The sequence below is a fragment of the Notolepis coatsorum genome (assembly GCF_963971535.1).
Source record: "Notolepis coatsorum genome assembly, chromosome: 4".
Taxonomy (NCBI): Eukaryota; Metazoa; Chordata; class Actinopteri; order Aulopiformes; family Paralepididae; genus Notolepis; species Notolepis coatsorum.
The window spans coordinates 66,076,899-66,101,814 of NC_140168.1; the positions used below are offsets into that span (position 1 = coordinate 66,076,899).

At 45.2% G+C, this 24,916-nt stretch overlaps 1 protein-coding gene across 1 annotated transcript in view; it reads right to left on the reverse strand.

The window, feature by feature from the left end:
• spag1a (sperm associated antigen 1a) overlaps nucleotides 1-24,742 on the reverse strand; it is a gene marked incomplete at its 5' end in the record, with an annotated part of 63,881 nt that extends 39,139 nt beyond the window's left edge. Inside the window, 3 exons of the mRNA XM_084313696.1 lie at nucleotides 3,145-3,297; nucleotides 14,044-14,143; nucleotides 24,403-24,742. Coding sequence (XP_084169822.1) covers nucleotides 3,145-3,297; nucleotides 14,044-14,143; nucleotides 24,403-24,742 — 593 coding nt within the window. The remainder of the gene's footprint in view (nucleotides 1-3,144; nucleotides 3,298-14,043; nucleotides 14,144-24,402) is intronic.
• Between the last annotated feature and the right edge of the window lie 174 nt (nucleotides 24,743-24,916).

Sequence of the window (24,916 nt, forward strand, 5' to 3'; positions counted from 1 at the left end):
TCCAAACCCGGGCCGGGACTGAATGCTGCTGCAGAGCAAGTCTTCGGACCCCAGTGACTATGGATGGATGGTTGGGGTTCATGGTTATGAGCCAGTTCCAACACTAGACCCCATGGCTCCCGAGGAGCTACTCCAGTTCACAAGCTGTAATTGTAATGGAGATTGCAGCAACTGGCGGTGCAGCTGCAAGAAGAATGGTGTCAAGTGTATCTCAAGTGTCTGTGCCTATATATATATAGACTGGTTGTACCAGGTGTGTCTGTGCCTATATAGACTGCTTGTACCAGGTGGGTCTGTGCCTACAGGAGACTGGTTATACCAGGTGTGTCTGTGCCTACATGAGACTGGTTATACCAGGTGTGTCTGAGCCTATAGAGACTGGTTATATCAGGTGTGTCTGAGCCTATAGACCAGGGGTGGGCAATTATTTTTCCCAGGGGGCCGAATGAGCAACTGAAAATATGTTGGAGGGCCGGGCCAAAATTCCAAACTCAATTATGCATAATATACATTTTATTTCTATGTAAAAAGCAGTAAATGGCATTGTTTTGACCCCTGGTACGAGTGTATGTTATTATTTGGCAATTAAAAGGTGAGGTTAGCTTTCAAAAATATAATTTATTCAAATAGAATTTATTTCCAAAATGATAAACAAAATGTGAAACATTAATAACAAAGGGCATTTTGAGTTTCATATACTATCGAAACAAGGATTTTCTTAGCTTTCTAAAGACATCACATCATCTTATAGCAAAAATAAACAAGACATCTCACTGAACTGTGTAAAGAAAAGTGTCCCAGTTTGTAGCCTTTTTTACTTTACATGCCTATATTAAACATTTAATGTTTTCAGAACTGTGCAAAAAAAAGAAAAAAAAATCAAGTGTCCCATTTCACTTGTTATATTTCCACATTTTAGTGTTCTTCAGTTCTTTTTTTTTCATTCAGTGTGAGAAATCCAGTCTCTGTTGAGCTTTAACAAGTCCATCAAAGTCAGGTTGCATGTCTGAGGTGGAGATGCGAAGCACAGCTGCCAGATGTTCATCAGTGAGAGAGGATCTGTACCTGGACTTGGTAAACGTCATGACTGAGAATGTCTGTTCACATATGTAGGTGGATCCAAAGAGAACCAACATCTTCTGAGCATGTCTCCTCATGTTTGGAAAGTTCTCCTCCTTGAGAGCAGAGTAGAACTCTAGCAGTGATGCTGACTTAAAGTGCTCTTTCAGTAGTGAATCAGACTGCAGGTCAATGAGTTCAAGCTGAACAACTATCAACACTGCAGGTAAAGGGAGAGGAAACCAGCTGCATTTCATCCTCAACCTTTTTGAAATCTTGAAAACGCCTTGAAAATTCATCATGCAGTGCTCCCAACATGGATGAGTACCTGTGCCGGTGATCAGCTGATGGTTTGACTTCTTTCAGGGTTTTCATGTGTTTGAGATTGTTGCTGCCTAGTTGCCTTGAAATTAATTGCAACTTTGTCATGAAGGCTTTCACATGGCTATGCATTTCATGAGCAAAAATGCCCTTGCCCTGCAGTTGTGTGTTCAGTAGGGATGGGTACCGTTCACATTTGAACCGATACGGTACCGGTACCTGTGAATCGATACCGGTACCCAACGGTACCTTTTTTCTGTACTTTAGTCTCTAAAAATTTTATCTACCTACCTCAGTTGTGAAAAAAAAAATCCAAACTTCAAATAACCACACTTTCGACCGTTTTCGGCTTGCCCCGACTGCTTTGTTGTTGAATCAAGTCAAATCCTAGGTAAGCGTATATTGTGCGTGTGAACGTTGACATGAAAAAAAATAAAATAAAAAATTATCATGTAATCTTTCGCTGGCCGGTCAGAATCATCCAATGCCCAGATCTGCTATAGAGACTGGTTATACCAGGTGTGTCTGAGCCTATAGAGACTGGTTATATCAGGTGTGTCTGAGCCTACATGAGACTGCTTATATCAGGTGTATCTGAGCCTATAGAGACTGGTTATACCAGGTGTGTCTGTGCCTACAGGAGACTGGTTATACCAGGTGTGTCTGTGCCTACATGAGACTGGTTATATCAGGTGTGTCTGAGCCTATAGAGACTGGTTATACCAGGTGTGTCTGAGCCTATAGAGACTGGTTATACCAGGTGTGTCTGAGCCTATAGAGACTAGTTATATCAGGTGTGTCTGTGCCTACATGAGACTGGTGATACCATGTGTGTCTGAGCCTATATAGACTGGTTATACCAGGTGTGTCTGTGTCTATAGAGACTGGTTATAGCAGGTGTGTCTGTGCCTACATGAGACTGGTGATACCATGTGTGTCTGAGCCTATATAGACTGGTTATACCAGGTGTGTCTGTGTCTATAGAGACTGGTTATATCAGGTGTGTCTGTGCCTACATGAGACTGGTTATACCAGGTGTGTCTGTGTCTATAGAGACTGGTTATATCAGGTGTGTCTGTGCCTACAGGAACTCTGAACCATGAGCTGGATGACATCTCTGTACGATACGTCAAAATATTTTCCACCACTGGTATTTCTCAACCAGTGGTGGACAGTATTTTTACTCTGCACTGCACTTAAGCTAAATATTTAGGGAACTTTGTACTTTCACTGCACTACATTTATCTGAACCCATCAGTTACTAGTTACTTGAAGAAAAGGGTTTTGTGTAAAAAATATGACAAAAGGTGATGCAGAGTATGTACTTGTGACAAATGTGAAACCTGCCAACTTCAAGAGGACATAATCAGAGCAGCATAACTGGACCACATACCAATTTAATATAATCTTTAATCAAAGCAGCATAACTGGACCACATACACTTTAACATAACCTTTAGAGGTCAGTGGTTTGAGGTTTGAATTCTCCCAAGCACTGGGATACACAAACAGCATGTAGAATGTGTACTTTTACTTTTGATGCTCGAGTACATTCAATATAAAATACTTCTCTACTTTTACTTAAATAGAACTTTGAATTGAGGGCTTGAGTATTAATTTTACCTGTGTATTTCTACTTTAATTTAACTGAAAGAACGGTGTACTTCATCCACCATCGTTCTCGACTAAAGTGTTTTTCGGAACTTTGATTCAGACGTTGATTCCCCCAGTGGTCTGCCGGCACTATCGCTGTTGTTCAGCCTACCTGTGTACGCTGTCGTGGGCGGCCTGCACCCCGGTATCAATCTGCAGCACGGTCTTGTAATCCACGTAGGCCTTCCTGTAGCGCTCCACCGTCTCGTAAGCCAGAGCCCTGCGTAACAGGGGCTTCAGAGAGAAGGGCTGCAGCGCCAGAGCACTAAGAGGATCAGAGAGAGAGAGAGAGAGAGAGAGAGAGAGAGAGAGAGAGAGAGAGAGAGAGAGAGAGAGAGAGAGAATCAAACCCACACTGCGTCTCAGGTGTCTCAAGACTAATCTTCAGCTTTCCATTCATAAACACGTGTTACATGTGAGTGTGTGTTTTTGATAGACAGACAGACAGACAGACAAACAGACAGACAGACAGACAGACAGACAGACAGACAGACAGACAGACAGATTGAGGTGGGGTTTGTCAGAAAGAAGGAAACAGAGAGAAAGTATCATGATATAAACTCAAACTCACACCATTGTGAACACATGGTACATGCTTTGTAGTTTGCAGAGCCATAGAGTTCACTGTTACAACTCGCTGAGGGCTCTTCGAGCTGCGACAGTTACACACTAATGGTTTAAGCCCTTTGCATTGCGGTAAGCCTCGGTCTGCAACAATCACAGCAGGGTATGATGGCCTCGTTGCAAAGAGGAAATCCCTTTTCCCCAGGCGCCAAAAGCCTCTCCTTGGTGCGTCAAATACTGGTATAGAGAGAGCCTGGGAAAACAGGGTTTCGGTTGAACAAGTATTAGCTAATATCATCTTTATTCTAGGGCTAATATCATATCTCTATTCTAGGGCTAATATATCTCTATTCTAGGGCTAATATCATCTATATTTTAAGGCTAATAGTACTGTATCATATCTCTATTCTAGGGCTAATATCATATCTATATTTTAAGGCTAATAGTACTGTATCATATCTCTATTCTAGGGCTAATATGGAATGGAATGGAACTGTGTGAATGTGAAGCAGGGCGTTCCTGAAAAAGAGCATCTGTGCTCAGCGAACCTACCCTGGGTAAAAAATTCAAAATTAAAAAATCTCTCTATTCTAGGGCTAATATCATATTTAACTATCAAATTTTACTATCAAAAATGTCATGTTATGGTCTTAAAAAACAGGTTATACAATGGGTTGAGAATTACTTATTAAACAACAGAGAGCAATTTGTAGTTTTCAATGGTAATCGATCACAGCTGGCTGTACTCAAATGTGGTGTTCCACAAGGGTCCATTCTAGGACCCTTGTTGTTTTTGATTTATGTGAATGATCTTGCAAATGCATCCAGTTTATTGTCACCTATATTATTTGCTGATGACACAAATCTCTTCGTCACTGACAAGAATTTTGATTCCCTTATTGATAAAGCAAATTCTGGACTCATCCATTTTTCCTATTGGTTTCAGTTAAACAAGCTATCACTCAATGTCAAAATCTAACTTAATTATTTTTAGAAATAAGAACAAAAACATTTCCGACAGAACAAAGATTTGTATCAATAACAATGAACTTGCACAAGTTTCATCAGTGAAATTCTTAGGTGTCAATATCGATGAGAAACTCTGCTTTAAGAATCATTGTGAAATTGTTTGCAAGAAGGTTTCAAAATCGTTGGGCATTATAAAAAGGGTTAAAAACAATTAAAAAAGAGCACATTACTAACTTTGTATTACAGTTTAATTTATCCTCACATCTTTTACTGCAATATAATTTGGGCCAGCACTTACCCATCTTACTTACAAACAATCCATAGAGCTCAGAAATCCTTTGTAAGAATTGCAACCAACTCTTCTTATTTAGCCCCAACCAAACCATTATTTAAACAACTGCAACTCACAATTTATGAGGTCAACAAGTATCAAACAGGGGTTCTTATGTACAAAGCAATTGGTCTTCCTTTATCTTTGCCTAATTTTTTTCAAACTTATTTTGAGTTTAATTCTCATTATCATGCACATCTCACAAGAAGAAATAAAGACTTACGCATTCCTTTCTGTAGGACCTCTGTTGCCAAATTCTCATTTGTTTATCAAGGTGCAGTGATGTGGAATGATATACAAAATCTAATAGAAACATGTTCCACTTTAAATATATTTAAAAGTAAGCTTAAAAAAGAGCTACAGATCCTGTAGTCTATAAAGCAGGGGTTCCCAAAGTCGGGGTCGCGACCCCCAGGAGGGTCGCGAGCTGCCGCGGGGGGGGGGGGGGGGGGGGTCGCCAGATGATTTCCAAAAAATAAATAAAAAATCCTTTTGTCAGGCCACTGAACTTAGAAGCAGGCCAGGCCAGTGTTTCTAGTTGCAGAAGTGCAATAGTTAGAGATAACCTAGGTGGGGAACAACCAGGAGATCACTGCAACTCACACAAGTTGGAGAACTATCTCTCTCTCTTGCTCTCACACACACAAAGGGAGCCGCATGTGATTGGTGGAGGCGGGACCCTTACAAAAAACTGTTGTTGCTAATCATTGACACATGCTAGCCTGTAATAATCCCCCCCAGAAAAATCTACTTTGCATTTGATATATTGCAAATATATGCCATCACACACACTGGCATTTAAAGGGTTAGAATTATAAAATTAATATGTGGTGTTATGATCCGGGCTGAAGTTGAATAAAAGATTGTATTATTTTCAATCTGACATTACAAAAAAACTGAAAATCCATCAAAATCAGTGTTGTTGCTAATCATACATATGCTGGCCTGTTTTTTAACAATAATTTCTGGCATTTAAAGGGTACAAATAAAAAAATTCCTGCACCAGAATGCAGGAAATGAAGTCTTTGTAACAAGACATTTCCTGGTGGGGGACCCCCTGCTTAAACAGTGGCCTGACTGGGGCTATATTTTGCACTATATTTCCTGGCCTGAATGATTTCCCCAGTCCGGCCCTGGTTAAAAGCCTCCAATGCTTATTAGTGTGTGTGCGTTTGAACGTGTGCATGTTTCAACCATTTTAACCATTTTAATTTTAAATTAATTAAAAAAAATGTTTTATGTAAATATTATTTACATAAAACATTTTTTTTAATTAATTTAAAATTAATTTTTTTTTACCTCCTATAATAGTGGGGGTGGCGGCTCTCTGACACCGTTATTTGGGGGTCGCGGCCTGAAAAGCTCGGGAACCCCTGGTCTATAGTATCCATGTGCATTTGTGTAAAGTCTTTTAAATTTTTTCCCCCAACATTATAAGTTGTATAATGCTGTATTGTATGTATCTGTGTGTATGAGAGAGGGATATGCACATGCGTTTGTGCATAATGTGGGGGGAGGGGGATTTTTTTTGTGTAGTTATCCTATATAGGTTTAAGAGGGGAGGTCGCTTATAGGCCCTTGGGTTTTTTTACCTTTCCTGCACAGTTCTTCTTTTTACTTATTTTATTCCAGAATGACAATAAACAATAAACAATATCCTATCTATTCTAGGGTTAATATCCTATATCTATTCTAGGGTTAATATCCTATTGTAGGAATGCGGTAATGATAGTGAAAACGGAGCCGTGTTCCGATGCAAAAATACTATTTTATTACGCACTCTACTGTCGCACAACAACACTGACATTCCTCTTTCATTCGTCTCTCTTAAACTACGTCATCCCCCGCTAAGGATCACGGGAGATGTAGTAAACACCACATAAGGCTAGGATGCCGTGAATTATGTCCCAGTAGCCACTACACACGTCCCCCCAGAATTTACAAGAACTGGCCCCAAAAAACGTCCAGGGGCTCTGACGACCCGCCCAAAACGACTCCGGTACCCCTGGGCAGGCACAGGAAACCGAGGCAGTGGTAAAGCAGTAGGCTGACACTGAACAGGCCTCGGACGGCAGGTCCGGGGGTTTGCCGTAGCTAGTGTAGGCGTCAGGACTGCCCTACCAGGGGGGCGACCGCGGCGGGGCGGTTGGGCCAACTCAATGGGGCGGTCCAAATCCAGGTGAGCAGGCTTCAGGCGATCCACCGAGATCCGTTCTTCCCTCCCCCCCATGTCAACGACGAAGGTCTTATCGCCTGCCTTCACAACCCGGTAAGGACCATCGTAGGGTGGCTGTAGGGGGCCTCGATGGGCGTCGCAGCGGATAAACACGTACCCCGCTGCCTGCAGATCAGGCGGGACACGCACCTTCGGAACGCCGTGGCACGAGGTGGGGATGGGCAAGAAAGACTTGGCCTTGTCCAGCAGAGCATCCCGCTGTTCCAGTGCTGACCAGGAGGCCGTAACACAGGGAAGAAAATCCCCTGGGACACGGAGGGGTTGGCCGTATACCAGCTCAGCTGAAGATGAAAGAAGGTCCTCCTTAGGTGCAGTACGGAGCCCCAGCATCACCCAAGGAAGTTTGTCGACCCAGCTGTCGCCTCGGAGATCGGCCTTGAGAGCAGCTTTCATCGACCGGTGAAAACGTTTACACAGGCCATTGGCCTGTGGATGGTAGGCCGTAGTGCGGTGGAGGGAGACACCCAACTGCTGGGTAATGGAAGTCCATAACGCGGAAGTGAATTGGGCCCCTCGGTCAGAGGAAAGATCAGAGGGAACACCGAACCGGGCGACCCAGGTACTGATGAATGCGCAAGCCACGTCAGCTGTAGTAGTCGCAGTGAGTGGGACAGCCTCCGGCCAACGGGTGGTCCTGTCTACCATCGTCAGAAGGTGAGTGTACCCCCTGGAGGGAGGAAGGGGTCCCACCAGATCCACGTTGATGTGGTCAAAACGCCTCTCAGGCACATCAAACCACTCCAACGGGGCCATAACATGTCGATGGACCTTCGCGCGTTGGCATGCCATGCAGGTCTTAACCCAACCCCCAATGTCAACCTTCATCCTGGGCCAGACGAATTTCGCTGCCATTAGGCGCTGTGATGGTTTCCTGCCCGGGTGCGAGAGGCCATGGATAGCCTCGAAAACTTGTCGTCTCCATGCCCGTGGAACCACTGGCCTTGGCTGCGCCATAGATATATCACATACAGGGTACAAATTAGTCACACGCCGACCGCCACAGGCTTGTAGATTTAATGTTTGGCCGTCATAAATTAAGGCCTGGGCGCCATCTGGCGGCCAACAAAATCCACTGCATGCGTCGGCTAGAGCTGCCGCGATCGCTGTTGCATCACGCTCACCGCAGAGTTAGGCTGAATACCGCGTCACCGCTGTTTTTTATCATAATAATAAAGTTGGCTTGCGGCTCTGCAGATATACCCTACTCGGTTCCAAGCGACCCTATTGGTCCAGCCTGGCTCTGCGGCTCTGCAGATACCCCCTACTCGACGCGTCACACTTTGTAGCCTCTGAACAGAACGCCGCGCCGCCATCTTTACTGCCTCGCTAAGGATGCATTTCATTCAGGATTTGTTTGCGACAGAACCAAGTGCAATAAACAAAAAAGAATGGATTCACTGTGTATTCTGCCTTATTTATTGATGAAACAACCGACATCAACCCAATTTACCACGAGCGGAGAGTTTAGTGTCACAACAAGATCGCTGATGTGTTAAGTTTGTTGTTGTTATTAGCCTAATACTACAGTCAGCCGATATAGAGAGGTAACGTTAAACCCGGGTTTGCTTGGTAGAATACACAATGAGAGGTAACGTTAGCGTTGGCAGAATAGACGCAACGAGAGTCTGGTTAATGTTGTTATTGATTGATTGATTGAAACTGTGTTAAACTCTGGCTTGCTGCAAGCCCTCGGACATCTATGCCCACGGAGCGCTGCACAGATGTCCGCCAGGGTGGCAGCCACACATAATAATAATAATAATAGATTGGATTTGTAATGCACTTTTTGTTCACTGGGATCCCAAAGTGCTACACTACATGGTTAAAACAGTTAAAAAATAGAAATAAAATGTGTGTCCCGACCCCACTTCTATGTTTCAATAAATTATTTGCATTTAAAACTATTAACACTGACTCATTCCTTCAGTTCACTCAAAATTATGCTAATATTCCTTATGTTGTTTATGATATTAATTGAAAATAGCATATGAGAGTATTATATGTAATAATAACACATGGCGATATACTAAAAAGCTATTTATAATTTTTGGCTAGTAAAAAATCTGCCCGGCTGGTACTTTTAAAAATCTACCAGCCAAATGGCTGGTGAGTCAAAAAGTTAAGTTTGTTCCCTGATCACATAGCAGCGTCGTGCCATCATCAAAGAAGGGGACGTCCGCCAACTGGAGGCCAGTAACCGCCGTCCTGCATGCCTGGATGTCTGGGTCTGAAACCTGATCCGCAGCCATACGGGCGTAATCAATTCCCAGGTCCGTGGCTGACTGCGAGAGGCAGTCAGCCACGGGGTTGTCCTTCCCCGCCACATGCTGGATGTCAGTGGTGAACTCAGAGATGAAAGCCAGATGGCGTTGTTGCCTGGCAGACCACGGTTCGGACACCTTCGCCATAGCAAAAATCAATGGTTTGTGGTCTACAAAAACAGTGAAAGGGCGAGCCTCCAGCAGGAAACGGAAATGCCAAGTACAGGGCGAGGAGCTCACGGTCAAAGGTGCTGTACTTCTGTTCGCTGGAACGGCGTTGTCGGCTGAAGAACGCCAGGGGTTGCCAAATGCCCTCGACCAACTGCTCATAAACGGCTCCAACGGCATAATCCGAGGCATCAGTTGTCAATGCCACGGGAGCCTCAGGCACGGGGTGCATCAGCATGGTTGCGCTCGCAAGGGCCTCCTTGGTATCCGAGAACGCCTTTGACATGTCGTTGGACCAGGCGATGGCATGCTTGGGAGTCTTGCCCTTGAGAGCCCCATAAAGGGGGCGCATTAGGTGGGCAGCCTGAGGGATGAACCGATGATAGAAATTCACCATCCCCAGGAACTCCTGCAAGGCCCTAACCGTGGTAGGGCGTGGGAGCCGCAGCACCGCTTCCACCTTTACTGGTAATGGGACCGCCCCAGCAGTAGTGATGTGGTGGCCAAGGAAGTCCATGGCAGGCAGACCAAACTGACATTTTGCTGGGTTGATGATTAATCCATGCTCTCTGAGGCGACTGAAGAGGAGCCGGAGGTGTGTTAGGTGTTCCGCCTTGGACGTGCTGGCTACCAGGATATCGTCTAGGTAGACGAACACGAAAGACAGGTTGCGCAGCATGGCGTCCATTAACCTCTGAAAGGTCTGAGCCGCATTTTTGAGGCCAAAAGGCATCCTCAAAAATTCAAAAAGCCAGAATGGGGTTATAACTGCCGTCTTGGGGATGTCCTGAGGGCTAACCGGCACCTGGTGGTATCCTCTCACCAGATCCACCTTCGAAAAAACAGACTTGTAATAGTTACTAACTATTAACTATTAGTAGTTAATAGTTACTAACTATACTAACTAACTACCCTGATGGAAACAAGACAAACGTCTTTCTCAGGTCTGCATCCCCTTAACAATTGTGTGTATTGAGCCGTACTGTATTGTACCCATTCTGCAATCTGTTAAATAAAGTTTTCATTCATTCATTCATTCATTCATTCATTCATTCATTCAACTGAATCAGTTCTGTAAATAGTTGTTACTGACTGAATCAGTCCTGTAAATAGTTAATTGTTACTGACTGAATCATTCCTGTCACATTTGCATATCTAATATAAATCTTTAAACATGTATTGAATGGTGGTTAAAGTTTCAAGTTTTGTTTTATTGTCACGTACATTACAGTGAAATGCTTGGTTCTGTATGACCCTCCTGAAACTGTGCTTAATACAGTAAAATAAAGTTAAAGAATAAAGACCAAACACTATACAAAATACACAATATACAAAACTAAAGCAAAAGTTAGGTAGAGAGGTAGTGCAAATATTTTAGTAATAAAATAATGTACGTTTTTACGATAGATTGGGATCAAATCATGTGTGATTGAAACGTTACACTGATGTGTGTATATTAAATACAAGAACCAGTGACGTTTTCAATTCACATCAATAGTGTTTATGTAGTGTGTATATTCTATTCTATTCTACTGATACTGGGTCAACTAGATGGAACACCCTAAAAACTTGGTATCTCATGTATAAACTGACCTCTCTACCTTAACCCTAACCTCATTGGACCTCACGCCCCAACTTAACCAATCATTGGACACGTGGTACATGAGATGCCAAGTTTTCAGTGAGTCACCAACTAGATGGAGATAAGGAAGATGTGAATGTCAGTACAGTACATGATCTCCGCTCATACTCATCCCAGGTTGCTCAGGCTGCGGTTAGATTGACTGATGTTTTCGTTTCGTTTTGAAGATGAGTTTCGCTTTTCCAGGTCGCAACGTAGTGGCAGCCGAGTTAGACATTCGTTTTGCAACCTGAGCACAGTGATGTAGTACAATGCCAAAGCAGTAGGTGGCAGTAGGTGGCGAACATGAAGGCAATTTTCAACCAATCAGAACTTGAATGAGGACATCCTGTTCAAAATCTCAAAAGCCACCATCTTTAAATGCCTCCGCGAGCCATTTTAGCCAATGAAGCATTATTTTTCAGCAAGAAATAAAGTGCAATAAACAAAAACGGATACATTCACTGTGTTCTGCCTCATTTGTTGATGATTTGTTGATGAAACAAAACTAACATCAACACAAGTGACCACCAAGAGCGGATAGTTTAGTCTCAAAAAAGATTGCAGATGTTGTTAGCTACATGCTAACGTGAATGGAATATGCCATTATAACAGTATAGCATTGTGGCTAGCAGCTAACGTTAGCTCACGTCAGTTAGCCAGCCAGCACCAGGATGATATCGGGAGCTATCAGTAGCTAGATAACATTATTAGAGACAACGCCTCATGTATTAAACAAAAGTGAATAGATGACTGGGCCATTTTGTTTAATGCTTGTTATGTTGAAAGAGGGGCTCTGAGCTAACAGGGTCTGGTAGCTAACGTTAGCTCACGTTAGCCAGCTGCTCATGCAATCATTAATGCTAGCAGAATGAATGGATGTAAACTTTATTTAACATATTGCAGAATGGGTACAATACAATACGGCTCAATACAAACAATTGTTAAGGGAATGCAGACTGTTGTAGCTTGGACTGGGGTCCTTATAACAATAACTTGACAACACATGGTAGCTGCAGCTATTTGGGACAGCTCTGTTGTCACCGGACGTTGGTGAGGGCACGCAGATGTCGGTATCTACTGCGCATGGGCGTTGAGCAACAACGGCTCCGCGCAGATTACGCGACACGTTGTCGGCGAGTTTTGGCGAGGAAAACACCTTTTCAGCGTTCCCGCCAGGGCAACGCGTTTTCCTGCCAAAACGGCATTTCTATTTAACAAGGACAGCAAACGTATTAAAAACAGCAACAAAACGAAAACAAAAACAGTCTGTGTAACCATGGCCTCAGACTCCACCATAATCTGCTCCTGCTAGTTCAGACAGAAGAAGTAGAGCCAACACTGGGTGCCCATTGCACTGTGGGATTGGCAAGGAGGACCAAATAATCACGTCAACCCACGATGCCGGCTCAGCCCATTGTTCAAAGGATGACATATCCGATCGCACACAATGGCCTTGTTTGTCAGTGGCATTCACCTTTGGCATTCATTACCCTGACACAACACAAGTTCCACAATACCCATGAGTTGTGACGTCGAGATCACCTTTTGTGGTGCAAACATACGATTTGGTCTAAATGTACGACTTCACAAGTTGATGAGGACCGACTGAACGCACCAATAGAATGAGGTGTCTACCTCCTCTACCTCTTCTACCTCCTCTACCTCCTCTACCTTCTCTCCCTCTTCTACCTCCTCCACCTTCTCTCCCTCTTCTACCTCTTCTACCTTCTCTCCCTCTTCTACCTTCTCTACCTCTTCTACCTTCTCTACCTTCTCTACCTTCTCTACCTCCTCTACCTTCTCTCCCTCTTCTACCTTATCTACCTTCTCTCCCTCTTCTACCTCTTCTACCTCTTCTACATTCTCTACCTCCTCTATCTCATCTACCTCCTCTACCTTCTCTCCCTCCTCTACCTTCTCTCCCTCTTCTACCTTATCTACCTTCTCTCCCTCTTCTACCTCTTCTACCTCTTCTACATTCTCTACCTCCTCTATCTCATCTACCTCCTCTACCTTCTCTCCCTCCTCTACCTTCTCTCCCTCTTCTACCTCCTCTACCTTCTCTCCCTCTTCTACCTCTTCTACCTTCTCTACCTCTTCTACCTCCTCTACCTTCTCTCCCTCCTCTACCTTCTCTCCCTCTTCTACCTCCTCTACCTTCTCTCCCTCTTCTACCTCTTCTACCTTCTCTCCCTCTTCTACCTCTTCTACCTTCTCTACCTCTTCTACCTCTTCTACCTCCTCTACCTTCTCTCCCTCTTCTACCTTATCTACATTATCTCCCTCTTCTACCTCTTCTACCTCTTCTACATTCTCTACCTCCTCTATCTCATCTACCTTCTCTACCTCTTCTACCTCCTCTACCTATTATACCTCTTCTACCTCTACCTTCTCTACCTCTTCTACCTTCTCTACCTCCTCTACCTTCTCTACCACCCATACAGTATATCACACTACTAACACTGATGTGCATAGTACTACATGAATGGAGAGTGATATATATAGTCTATTGGTTGATGCACATAGTACTAAATGTATGGAGAGGGATATGTATATAGTCTACTGTCTATTGTTTGGTGTACATAGTACTAAATGTATGGAGAGGGATATGTATAGTCTACTGTCTATTGTTTGTTGTGCTGTCCCTGTGTACTGTATGTGAGGTCATCATACCATGTGTCATCATACCAATGTCTGTCCCAATGTAGAACTTCAGGTTGTTGTTATATCTTTGTGCTATTGTCACAGAGACTAATTCATGGACATTCGTTGTATTTGTCAAATAAAATGTTTCTGATTCTGAAATTAGTCAACGCCGATGCAAACATACATGCGTGCGTGTGTGTGTAGTCCCTTACCTGGTGCAGTCCTGTATGCAATCCATGCTGTTGCCATCTTTGAGATAGCAGGCAGCCCTGTTGGAGTACAGAATACACAGGTCCTCTGGGCTGTCGAGTCCTGCACGGAAACAACCAGAGAGATTTAATTTACAGAGTCCTTAATGATGATTCATCTTTTATGCAAACGGCAGTACCAAACAATGGGTACAACATACTATTGACATCTACTGATGTACCCAACGAGGTACTGTGGCGGCAGCAGAGTTGTAATTGTGTGGACCAGAGGAAAGTAAGGTACAGCTTACAATGCTGTTAACAAACTAAACTAGTCAAGTCAAGTCAGCTTTATTTATATAGCACATTTACAATGACTAAAAGCCAACCAAAGTGCTTTACAGGTAGGACCCAATAAAAAAAACATACAATGCAGTAACAAATCAAATACAAAAAGTACAGAAAAAGGTATAGTACACTAAGAAAACAAGAGCATGGTGCAATATAAAAGAGACAAGAAAAATAGATAAAAAGTCCAGAGTAACAGCAAACGTAATGTACAGGTGGCAGGCTAACTCTGGTCAAAGGCCAGGGGGAAAAGTTGCGTTTTAAGCAGCGATTTAAAAGCCTCTAGGCTCTGGGCAGATCTTATCACGTTTTTATTATTGGTAGATATGATGTACCTGAATTTTTATCATGCGCTTACTTTTTCATTCATGATACAGACATAATTGTGAACGACTGACTGAGAAACTGTAATTGTCTGTATATGGCTTTTGTGTGAGCTATGTGAGATACCCTGAATTTCCCCAAGGGGATGAATAAAGTATAGTATCTATCTATCTATCTATCTAATGTGGGGGAGGCTGTTCCAGAGCCGAGGGGCTGCAGCAGCGAAGGCTCTGTCTCCCCTGGTTTTGAGCCTACCCAGCCTTGCTGAGTGAGGGGATGGATGGATGGGTGGATGGATGGATGGATGGATGGATGGATGGATGGATGGATGGAGCTGCAGTGCTCTCGACTCTAGTGCTTGCAGTCCCTCTTAGAGAATGTCTTTCTACAGCTGTTTCTCATCCTAAAGGCCTCTACTGCAGATTCACTACTGGTGCTGGGAAAGCATCCATCACTCCAAGCTGCTGCTCTGCACCGCGCTCCTAGTTTTGGTCTTCCATACTGTGTACATGTTTTGTTTAGTACTTATTAACCCTTTCACTACCATGTTACCATGTTACCAGTCTGTAGTGTGGTAGTGAAAGGGTTAACCTTCTGTAGTGTAGTGAAAGGGTTAAAGGGATAGCTCTGACTCTTGGAGCCAGAGCTCTAATATTTCCTACTTGACAGCGATTTCTCTACAATTTGTAGAAACCGCTCTCACCGCGATACACGCTGTTCCTCAGGCTAGCCCCGGCTAGTTGGCAAAAGTGGCACATATTTATTTTGCTCATAATGTTACTCAGATCAGTGTGAACAGCACAAATCACATGGAATCTGATCATTTCAATTCTGATTTGGGCCACTTTCATATGTAATCCTACTGTAAATCAAACACAGATCTGATTTTTTGCAATGAGACCTCAGTCTGAACAGTTTCAGTCGGAATTCATGCCTTTTTACACGTCTCTCTAGATTGACATTTGTCACAATTCTGCGCTGGCGGGAGTCACTTGTGAATACAAACCTGATAGTTCAATCAAACATGGTACAGCTGTAATGGAGGTAGTCAGTGGAGGGACAGTGAGGTGTTTTACCTTATAGGTATTTAGGGTTACACTTCTGTACAAGCAAAACTTGAGACAATGTATCATAACCGGTCTGTGTTTGAAAAAAATTGCTCTTTCACCTCCTCCTCGCCCCCCATTTATCATCTGCTCACAAATTAGCCTGCCTCCACTGCACATCAACCGTGAATTAAACCACGAGCTGTGACTTCAGTGTCCTCCTGTGATAAAACAGAATTGAGCACTAAGGCCTGCAGTGGGAATGGAGCCATGGTCTATCTATTGGTTGTGTTATTTTCTGATGTCTACTTACAAGCACTATAGTCGTAGCTATCATATGAAGTAAGCCGATTCCCATAACAAAAGGCACACTACTAGATTGTTTACATGCTAACCTTGCTTTCCGTGTCTGTCTATGAAGTCAGATCTGATCTTATCACATAATCGTTCTTATGTGTGTATCCAGTGCTGCAGAAATAGCAATTACTTGTGCCACCTTTCAGTGTTAGGAGGCTGGCTGAGTGCTCCAGGGGGCCAGGCGTGGTGTTAGGAGGCTGGCTGAGTGCTCCAGGGGGCCAGGCGTGGTGTTAGGAGGCTGGCTGAGTGCTCCAGGGGGCCAGGCGTGGTGTTAGGAGGCTGGCTGAGTGCTCCAGGGGGCCAGGCGTGGTGTTAGGAGGCTGGCTGAGTGCTCCAGGGGGCCAGGCGTGGTGTTAGGAGGCTGGCTGAGTGCTCCAGGGGGCCAGGCGTGGTGTTAGGAGGCTGGCTGAGTGCTCCAGGGGGCCAGGCGTGGTGTTAGGAGGCTGGCTGAGTGCTCCAGGGGGCCAGGCGTGGTGTTAGGAGGCTGGCTGAGTGCTCCAGAGGGCCAGGCGTTGGATCCAATGATACCCAAGAGCTGTGATGATGCATTAGTATGATGACTTCAGTGTGAGGTCTGGGTTTCTTCCCTGTGCCAAGATACTGTGTGCCTTCCATTCCCAAATCTCAATAGATAACGTGTGGCAGTAACAGGGTTTCATTGGTTCCCACTGGGGGCTGTCTGTGTACTCTCACGTCACTGTGCACTGTAAGGTGCTTCGGATAAAACCTGTGTCCTTTTGTGTATGTTATAGATCGTATAGCTTTACGCTCTGCTCTATTGGAACTATCCCTTTATCCACTCTAATAATGAATAACTTTCTCCACATGCACACACCTATTTACCTCCGCCTGGCCACACCCACATCCGCTCCTATATAAGCGGGGTTGTGGCCACACAATCAGCTCCTTCCCTACTTTCACCACCGAAAGTGTCTGTATACACCACTTTAAGTTTAGTGCCAAAGTAGTTTGTTGGAGAGGAGCTACATTGACATTGTATCTTTGTTTTTTCTCTCGCTATTTTTCGAAAAAACAAAGAGATACCGTCTTCACCGTCGGAGAGTCTAGACGACTACAACGCTACCCTCCACCAGCGCTTCACTATCGCGGCGCCCGGAGGTGTGCTTCGCCGAGGGGCCGTTGAGCTCCCATCTCCTGTGAGGTGGCAGAGTTCCGGCCCTGGTTCCCCCGCCAGAGGGCAGTCGGCCGATAGGCAGACAGTTCCTCTGGTGGCCGGGGATTTGCGTTGCAGACTCTTCGCCTCGGCTCGCTCCCGTCATAAGACAGCGAGCAGCGGGGGTGAACGGCCTGGTGGTAGTGTTGTGCTGGAGCCGAGCGAGAGTTCTCTCGCCTCTTCTCCATATCCGATGGAGACTGAGGATTACATGGAGGGGGCGGGGGCTCTCTTGTTCGAAGGCCCAGTGGAGACATGTCACTCTCCCCTTCCGGGAGTGGCAGGGAGTGCTACGTCTCCCTGGGGATCCTCATACTCTGGGACTGGGTTAAAACCTCCACCCCGGAGACGAGATGCCCAGCTATCTGCCACGTCGGACGATGGCGCCCAGTGCAGCGAGGGATGCGAGTGACGTGGAAGAAGGTATGCGAGGGGAGTTGCTTGCCTTGTTCCCCGAGCTCATGGCGGCGGCCGCAGCCGCCAATGGCGTGCCGTTGCCGCAGCCACTGCCGGCACCTGTTCCTGATGACATGATAGGTAATCTCTGGCAACGTCGTCCTGTGAGAGAGACGGGCGTTGTCTGCCAATTCTTCCCAGCAATGGAGGCTTACGTGGCGCGGGGACAGGTAATATCCCGCATCGTTGGCCTTACCCCCGCCTACGTGCCAGTCACGCGGGTGGTGGGTTTGGTCCAGGGGCTAAGGGACGGGGTGCCTCGACTTGATAGCCCGATGGCAGCCATCCTTTGCCCCGAGATGGTATGGGAGCCATTAAGAAAGCCAGTTCCCCAGGGGAAGTCGGCTAGGCAGTTGGCTTCATGGAGTGACCAGGTGTACATCGCCTCGACACAGAGCCTGGCTGCAACCTCCAACATTGCGCAGCTGGCGCGCTACATGTCGGGGCTGATGGCGGGCGGGACGGTACTAGATGACCATCAGCGGTACCTCCACGCCCAGGCGGCTGGAGCCATCCTGCATCTGACCCAGCTGCAGGCGATAGCCGCCGGGAAGGAGCGAGCCCTGGCCACTCTCATCCAGCGCCACCTTTGGCTGGAGCAGGCGCAGGTGCCGGACCAGGGGAGGATTCCACTGCTCACGGCCCCCCTCTCCGATGCTGGACTTTTCGGGTCGGCCATGCAGCAGATGACGGCAGCCTGCAGGGAGATGGAGGAGGAGCGCTCCGTGCTCCAACCCCATTTTCCCCGACGCCACCGGTGAGGTGAGGAGGAGGCAACGCCGGCAGAGGCCTGCGAACGTTGCCGTCACCACCGCCGCTGCTGGGCCTTCCACGAAGAAGGCCAGGAGTGGAGGAAGTGCCGCTACCGCTGCAGCCAGTCGCCCTGCGCCCGGAGGGAACGGTAGGGATCGACGTGACCAGGAGGCTCCTCAGCACTGTCCCTCCGGGCCGGCTTCCCGTGGGGGCTCTAGCTCTGCACGCGGCAGGCGACGCTAGTGACTCCCCTGTTTGCCCCTGCCCCCCCCCCCCAAAATATGATTGTTATTAAATAAAGGGTCCCTCCTGGTGAGGGACTGGTTTTTGTTACAAAATGTGTGTTTATTCACTATATATTTGGGGATACTACTGTTGGGGTTGTGTTCTTGCTTAGGGAGTAGTGTCACGATACTGGAATTTCGACTTCGATACGATACCTTGAAAAAGTATCGATACTTCGATACCATTTCGATACCAAAAAAAAAATATATATATATATATATATATATATATATTTTTTTTTTTTAACAAATTTTGCTTTTGTTGCTGGTTGATTCTCCTCAGCTTCTCTCTGGTACTATACGAGAAGATAAATACACTTTTAAAACCCTTCGTTTATCTTTAGATCAGAGAGAGAGAGAGAGAGAGAGAGTGAGAGAGAGAGAGAGAGAGAGAGAGAGAGAGAGAGAGAGAGAGAGAGAGAAAGAGAGTGGCTGCTGGAGATTTGAGGTCTACTGAGCGCACCTTTCTAGTTATGACCCGAAAACGAGGGTACTTGAGAGAGAGGGAGATTTCTTTATTTATTAACGTTACATTTTCAACAACATTGCTGCTAATTGGACACTTCATGGAGGCGGGGTAACGTTGTGTCGAGTTCATGCGTGTACTAGTGTCGGATGGGCTCGACGTAACGTTGGAAACGGGGTAGTTGTGTCGAGTTCATGCGTGTACTGGTGTAGTGTGGGTGGGCTCTGCGTTACTCCGTTTCCATGAAGTAATTATAAAGGTGGCCAGCTAGCTAGCATAAGCTAACGGAGGAACGACAGCTAACGTTAGCTAATAATAGCTTTGTTTACAAACTGAAGACAGGGCTGCCCAGCTGTGAGGAGGAGGCTGCAGCAGCTTGTGTATGTTGCCGGTCTCTGAGGAGGAGGAGGAGGCGGAAGGGCAAGCGTGCTCTGGCAGCGCGTCTGTCTGTCAACAACTTGCGGGAGCTGCAGAAAGTATCGATACTTCGGGAAATGAGTATCGAAACCATTTTAAATATTCAGTATCGATATGTATCGATATTTCGATATTTTTGACAACACTATTAGGGAGTGGGGCAGTTTTCTCTGAAAATAGTTTTTTGGTCGCTATTATGTATGAGCTTAGCAAGGCCTGTAGCTAGCACTTGGTCGAGGACTTATGTCTTCTCTCGTCATAAAAGACGGCGTTCTTCTTGCAGTAGTGAACTTTTGCCTTTTTTAATTGTATGACCTTAAAGTGAGGAAGGCACTTGCATGGAGGGCTCTGAACGGCATGACCAGTGTGTGGAAATCCAACCTCCCCGTCAAATCAAGCTCAACTTCTTTCATGCAACAGTTGAGTCTGTCCTTTTGTATGGCAGTGAATGCTGGACCTTGAAGCCCACCCTGCAGAAGTCCTTGGATGGGTGCTACACCAGAATGATGCGTGTGGTGCTCAACGTCAACAGGGATGAGCATGTCACTAATGCAAACTTGTATGGGGGGGTGCTAAAGGTGAGCGATAAAGTGGCAGTCAGGAGAATGAGGCTGGCAGGTCACTGCCAGAGACACCATGAGATGCCAACCAGCAAACTTGTGCTGTGGGAACCAACACACGGGCATCGATCAGGAGGACGTCCCACGTTAACCTACGTGGACGTACTCAGGAGAGATGCGGGAACAGAAAGCACCGGCGAGCTAGCCAGATGCATGGAGGATCGGGATGACTGGAAGCACCGATGGAAGGCCCGCCCGAGGATGACCTAGAGAAGGGGGTTGTGTGTGTTCATGTTCTACGTTTAAGTAAACGTGGCATTGAGTCCACAACTGGGTTGAGTGTTAGCCTGCAGAAGGGATCCTAGCCTTCAGGACCTCCTCCGCACTCCGCTGCTGCAGCCTTGCCATGTGGGGTTGGGTTCTTGGCCTTCGACCCCGTGATGTTGGGGGCTCTGACGGGGGTGTTTTGCTTCCCATCCGTTCCCTGGTGGCATGTGGGATGCGCGCCCGAGTGGCCGCGGGTCCTTCTGAATGAAGGTAAGTCCCACGGTCTGCTCACCCTGTGCGTTTGAGGTGCTAAACCCTCTTCGCACAGTCGGATCCGATTCCCTCCCGTCCTCCACTAGGGAGGACCGGGGGGCTTGGGTCCTCCCCGGTTCTGATGGTTGTAGGGGGCCTCAGTGGATACATCTGTCGAGCTTTTCTCTCTGCTCAGCTCCTGTGTTCCAATAGAGCAGAGCCTAAAGCTATACGATCTATAACGTAAGGTTATCCTATAACCCTAGTTATAGGAGTATAGCGAGCGCTCTGCTCTGACTCACTGAGGACCCCATGGTCTTCGCCTTCGGTGGTGAAAGACTTGGGAAGGAGCTGATTGTGTGGCCACGACCCCGCTTATATAGGAGCGGATGTTGGTGTGGCCAGGCGGCGGTAAATAGTTGTGTGTGCATGTGGAGAAAGTTATTCATTATTAGAGTGGATAAAGGGATAGTTCCAATAGAGCAGAGCGTAAAGCTATACTCATATAACTAGGGTTATAGGATAACCTTACGTTTTGATGTGTAATTCTACTTGCATCTCTGTTGTGGTGTACGCACAAGCACACACACACAGAAAATAAAGGGGAAAAACGCGAAAGTGACTTATAGTGACATCCCGCACTCCTAATCCCAACCAAAACACTGTCTACCTCTCAATGTCTTTATATAGACACACTGGTTCACTGGCCTATATGCATGAATGCAGGCAAGCAGTCAGACAGGCAAAAACTGACAGGCAGACAGGCAGAGATATACAGACAGAGATATACAGACAGAGATATAGACAGACAGACAGACAGACAGACAGACAGACAGATAGATAGATAGATAGATAGATAGATAGATAGATAGATAGATAGATAGATAGATAGATAGATAGATAGATAGATAGATAGATAGATAGATAGATAGATAGATAGATAGATAGATAGATAGATATAGATTTCATGTTTTGTTTATCAGTGTTAATAAATTGTTTGTGAATTTAAAGGGTCTCTGTCTTCGTGTTCCTTGTATGTTGGGATAACTCAGTCACACTGGTAAAAGATACTACAAATAATATTTATATTTTATATTCATATTATGTATGCTAATTATGAGGGCCGACGTTCCACTCTACTGGTTAAAGTTGCTTACTCGTGAGTAGTACGTTCATTGATAAAGAAAAATTATGTCCACAGCCGCTCCAGTGTAAAACAAAGATATCCAAATGGTTTATTTCTCTTCCACAGCGAAGTCTTTCTTTACAGAAGTGATCCTAAAGCTATTTTCCTAAATATTCACGTCACTACTAAAAAGGTAAGAAAACTGTATTTTCCCAGTCTCCAAAATCACAGCAGACTCGACACATGACAAAATTCCTCCACACCTGAAAGTCGTAAATCAACTTGCCGGCTCTTTCCACAGCAAAACGGTAGGCAAGGCACCCGGGTCTAGAAATGCAGGCTTCAATCTATGTTGTTTAGTATATCAGTTCACTGTTTCAAGATGCACACTGACCTCTTCTGAGAGAATTGTTGAATATATATAGATACACAAATGTTATAGAATGTTTGGTTATGACATCATACTGTGACATCGCAAATGTTATAGATTGTTTGATTATCATACTGTGACATCACAAATGTTCTAGAATGTTTGATTATGACATCATACTGTGACATCACAAATGTTCTAGAATGTTCTATTATGACAAATAAGATGGTTCAATGACTTTATCTAAATCCAATCAATATTCCTAATGCCGTTTCAATGTAAGGTTAAAAAAATAAACATATAAACATTCATATAATACAATAACCTAAATATATAGCTTTGGCTCCTCTACACTAATGTTTTTCAAGTCAAGAGTTTTATTTGTCATGGCATACAAGTATACAATGAAATTCGGGGGTCTTGCCTGCAACGATTGTGCATAATACAATAGTAATATAGTAATAACAATATTAATATATAATAAGAATCCAATAGAATGACATTGTGCAATAAAACAAGTAAACAAAGTAGGGCATATCGGTATATGTACATGAGTTATTTACAGAGCATGGTAGGACATGCTAGGTCCTGTGGTAGTGCAATACACTGTTAGCTATGGATGAGGCACTGGGTCTTTATGTACACTGCTATACAATGCTATATTATACAATCTCAAGTTATACTATTCTTAAAGTGACATTTCCTTTTGTAAAGTGACCATAAGTGTGAGCGTGTGCAGCATGAGTGTGTGTGTGCTCATGTTAAAGTGGCTGCTAGTGTGTGTGTTGTGTGCGTGTTCATGTTAAGAGTAGAATTGTACATTGTACTTGATTTAACACTGGTCTGACTAAATGTGTGGACCTAGCGGCAGTCCTAATCAATTGATTATTATAAAGTGATAGTCTAATTGATTCGAGGTAATGACTACTCAACATATCATAACAATAGATAGATAGGGGGACATGTTGTCTGGGGGACATGTCTAGCTAGACTGGGGAGCTCAGCTTAGCATGTTATACAATAATGACACGGTGTATTCATAGTGGAAATGGAATCTCCTGAAGTCCTGAGCCAATTGGCACTAAAAGTGAACCTGTACCTGATACCCTTGTAAGGGCTGATACTCAGATGTTGGAAGGAACTGATCCAGCTACTCCGACCATCTCACAGCTGACCGTCTGTGGCGTCGATTTCAGATCAGCTTAAAGGAACACGCCAACATTTTGGGGAAATTAGCTCCAGAAAGAGACAAGAAGATAGATACCAGTTTCCTCTCTGTGCATTCAGTAGAAAGCTATCTGGCTGCATGTTAGCCTAGCTTAGCACAATGAATGGAAGCTAACATGGCCGGTTAGCCTAGGCATTGTCCAACTAACACCTCTCCCGAAGGCTAACCGGCCATGTTCGCTTCCATTCATTCTACAGCTTCAGCTTTCTACTGAACGCACAGAGAGGAAACTGGTATCTATCTTCTTGTCTCTCTGGAGAAGATGGTAAGCTAATTTCCCAAAATGTTGGCGTGTTCCTTTAACCCTTTTAGGTGTACCTTTTTCTTTGGAATTTATTCTTGGAATTCTATCTTGGAATTATAGAACTCCAAAGGTTTCAATGACCAATTAGCCATAATTATATCATCATTACAATGTTCAGTAATCGCAATTCAAGTGACACCACGCACACACACACATACATGCCTGAAAAATGGTTCAAAATGGACTTTTACTGCAATTGTGGTGAAACAATTGCAACAATTACCTATTCTACCTTCAGATTAAACTACAGAACTTGACTCTCCATCAAAACACAGTTTTACTGAGGGAAACACTCAATTTGTGAAGTCTTTTTCTAACCTTGAAATATATTATTTGAAACAATAAAAGGGGATAAAGGCAGCACATTTACAAACGTATGATTCCCTAGCGCTTAATATGATATCAACACAAATGTAGTGTATAACTTGATGCTTGCTCGTACACCAAATAGACGATTTATCATATGGTAGTATTGACACATTTCCAGAGGATTCTGTTAACACAGCTATAATAAAAACACAATGTCATTACAGTACAGTACAGTACAGAGAGTCTGTCTGAAAGTTGTTCATATTAAACTGTTGGGAATTGTACAATAAAACACAAGTGTAAGAAAAAGACAAGCTGTTCCTATAGACAGTGCTACTATACCTGCATCGGCACAGCCATCAATGGCCTGGGTGTATTTCCCCAAAGCGTCCCCAAACTGTCCATTTTTGAAGAGGTGGTTGCCCTCGTTCTTCAGTCGGGCCAGGTGGGGTGGGAGGGCACCTGCCGGAGCGTCCAGATGGCTCGTATCCTCCACAGGGCCCGCCGCAGGAGGCTTCTTCTCCGCCTGGGTGCCGTTGGCCACCGCGCCGGGTGCCTGCCCCCGGCCGGGTCTCGACGTATTCCCTCCTCCCCAGCTTCGCCTCTTGCTCCCCGGTGTGGCCTGGTCGGACTTAGCGCCCCCTCCTCCACCGCCGGGGGGTTTGTCCTGCGCATTCCCCATAGCTGCACTCTCTCTCTGCAGAGTGTGTATCCCGATCTCTCTCTCTCCCTCCCTCCCTCTCTTAGCTGCAGATAAGTCTGACACCGGTTGGAGAGGATTTCCGTTACGACACGCCCCCACCCCCCTCTGGTTGAGGTGTCAGCGATGACGTCACGGGAGGGGGAGGTGTTGCAG